Below are 1,801 nucleotides of genomic sequence, written 5' to 3'. Positions count from 1 at the left end.
GAGTAGATGCACATGGGACAGTTACTGGTGCTGACATCATACCCGCTGAACCAGTTTTCTCAGTGCATCCTTGAGCTCCTTGTTCCTCAAGCTGTAGATGAGGGGGTTCACTGCTGGAGGCACCACYRYRYACAGAACAGCCACCACCAGATCCAGAACTGGGGAGGAGATGGAGGGGGGCTTCAGGCAGGCAATCATGACAGTGCTGAGAGAAAGGGAGATGACACCCAGGTGTGGGAGACATGTGGAAAAGGCTTTGTGCCATCCCTGCTCAGAGGGCATCCTCAGCACAGCAGTGAAGATCTGCACATAGGACAGCACACAAAAAATAAAACACCCAGAGGCTAAACAAAGATTAAATACAATAATGGCAGCTTCCCTGAGGTAGGCATCTGAGCAGGAGAGCTTGAGGAGCTGGGGAACTTCACAGAAAAACTGTTCCACAACATTGCCCTGGCAGAATGGTATTGAAAATGTGTTTCCAGTGTTCAGGATGGCATTCAGAAAACCAGTGGCCCAGGCAGCTGCTGCCATTTTGGCACAAGCTCTGCTGCTCATGAGGGTCTCATAGTGCAGGGGCTTGCAGATGGCAACAAAACGGTCGTAGGCCATGACAGTTAGAAGAGAGCATTCTGTTGAAAGTGAGAAAAAGACGAAAAAGACCTGGGCAGCACATCCTGAGTAAGAAATGACCCTGGYGTCCCTCAGGGAATTGGCCATGGATTTGGGGACAGTGGTGGAGATGAAGCCAAGGTCCAGGACAGAGAGATTGAGGAGGAAGAAGTACATGGGGGTGTGGAGGCGGTGGTCGCAGACTACAGCTGTGATGATAAGTCTGTTGCCCAGGAGGGCAGCCAGGTATATGCCCAGGAAGAGCACAAAGTGCAAGAGCTGCAGCTCCTGCGAGTCTGTGAATGCCAGGAGGAGGAACTCGTTGAAGGAGCTGCTGTTGGACATTTGCTCTCTTGGGGCACGGGGGGACTGTCCAAGGAAGAAGAGATGTAGACAAGTTAGGACACACTGCTGTGAGAACAACTTTCTCATAACCCCCTCTTCTGCAACAAACACTTTYTCTCTCCCCATCTCAGCAGAAYGGTCACTGAGCTCCATGMCTTGAGCTCTGTTTTGTGCTGGCTGAGCTTGCTGTGAGGAGACAGAAATCCTCAGCATTGCTYCTGCACTCCGARTGAACCACTGTGAYTCCTGAGAGGCAAAAGGATTCACTATGGCTTTAGTGCAGAGGGAGGAGAGCTGCCTTGTCCATCCACCCTGTTCACAGCTGCCCTGTGCTCACACCTCTGAGGTGCAGGACAATTGCAATCACGTTACCCTAGAAAGAAATGACACCACTGAGAGCAGAGGAATCTAGTTTCAAAGTGCAGAAAAACAAACTCAGCACCTGTTCTCAGAGCATGTGAGGGGAGTCTCAGCACTCCCTTTCTAGCCAGGAACACATCGGGCTCATTCCAGCTGCCCACACCCAGCCATGCAGCAGCATTTCTGTGGCCTCAGTATCTAGGGGGCTTCTTCATGGGGCACCCAGATAATACCGCAATGCAATGGGAAAGCTGTGCCCTTCTGGAGGACAGCTTGCAGCCCAGCCAGACATCCCAGAGAAATGGTTGAATGTTTTAAGGATGGGGTGTCCTGACGAGAGAGTTGGCTCATTCCCACACCACCCCCCCCACACACACTGCATTGCTCAGAGCTGCACAGGTTAGAGGGGGACTTGGGCACCTCGGTGTCAAGGACACATCTGCATGGCAGGATCTGTAGGGTCGGTGTCTGAACTGCATCTGAT

General features: G+C 52.1%; 1 protein-coding gene across 1 annotated transcript in view; it reads right to left on the bottom strand.

Annotated features, from left to right (window-relative positions):
- LOC112964017 (olfactory receptor 14C36) overlaps window positions 1-876 on the bottom strand; it is a gene marked incomplete at both ends in the record, with an annotated part of 3,887 nt that extends 3,011 nt beyond the window's left edge. Inside the window, 2 exons of the mRNA XM_026061584.1 lie at window positions 43-113; window positions 429-876. Of these exons, the coding sequence (XP_025917369.1) occupies window positions 43-113; window positions 429-876 (519 nt within the window). The remainder of the gene's footprint in view (window positions 1-42; window positions 114-428) is intronic.
- Between the last annotated feature and the right edge of the window lie 925 nt (window positions 877-1,801).

Source organism: Apteryx rowi, unplaced genomic scaffold, assembly GCF_003343035.1.
Source record: "Apteryx rowi isolate R43461 unplaced genomic scaffold, aptRow1 scaffold_1828, whole genome shotgun sequence".
NCBI classification, from domain to species: Eukaryota; Metazoa; Chordata; class Aves; order Apterygiformes; family Apterygidae; genus Apteryx; species Apteryx rowi.
This window is presented reverse-complemented; position numbering and strand designations above follow the sequence as displayed.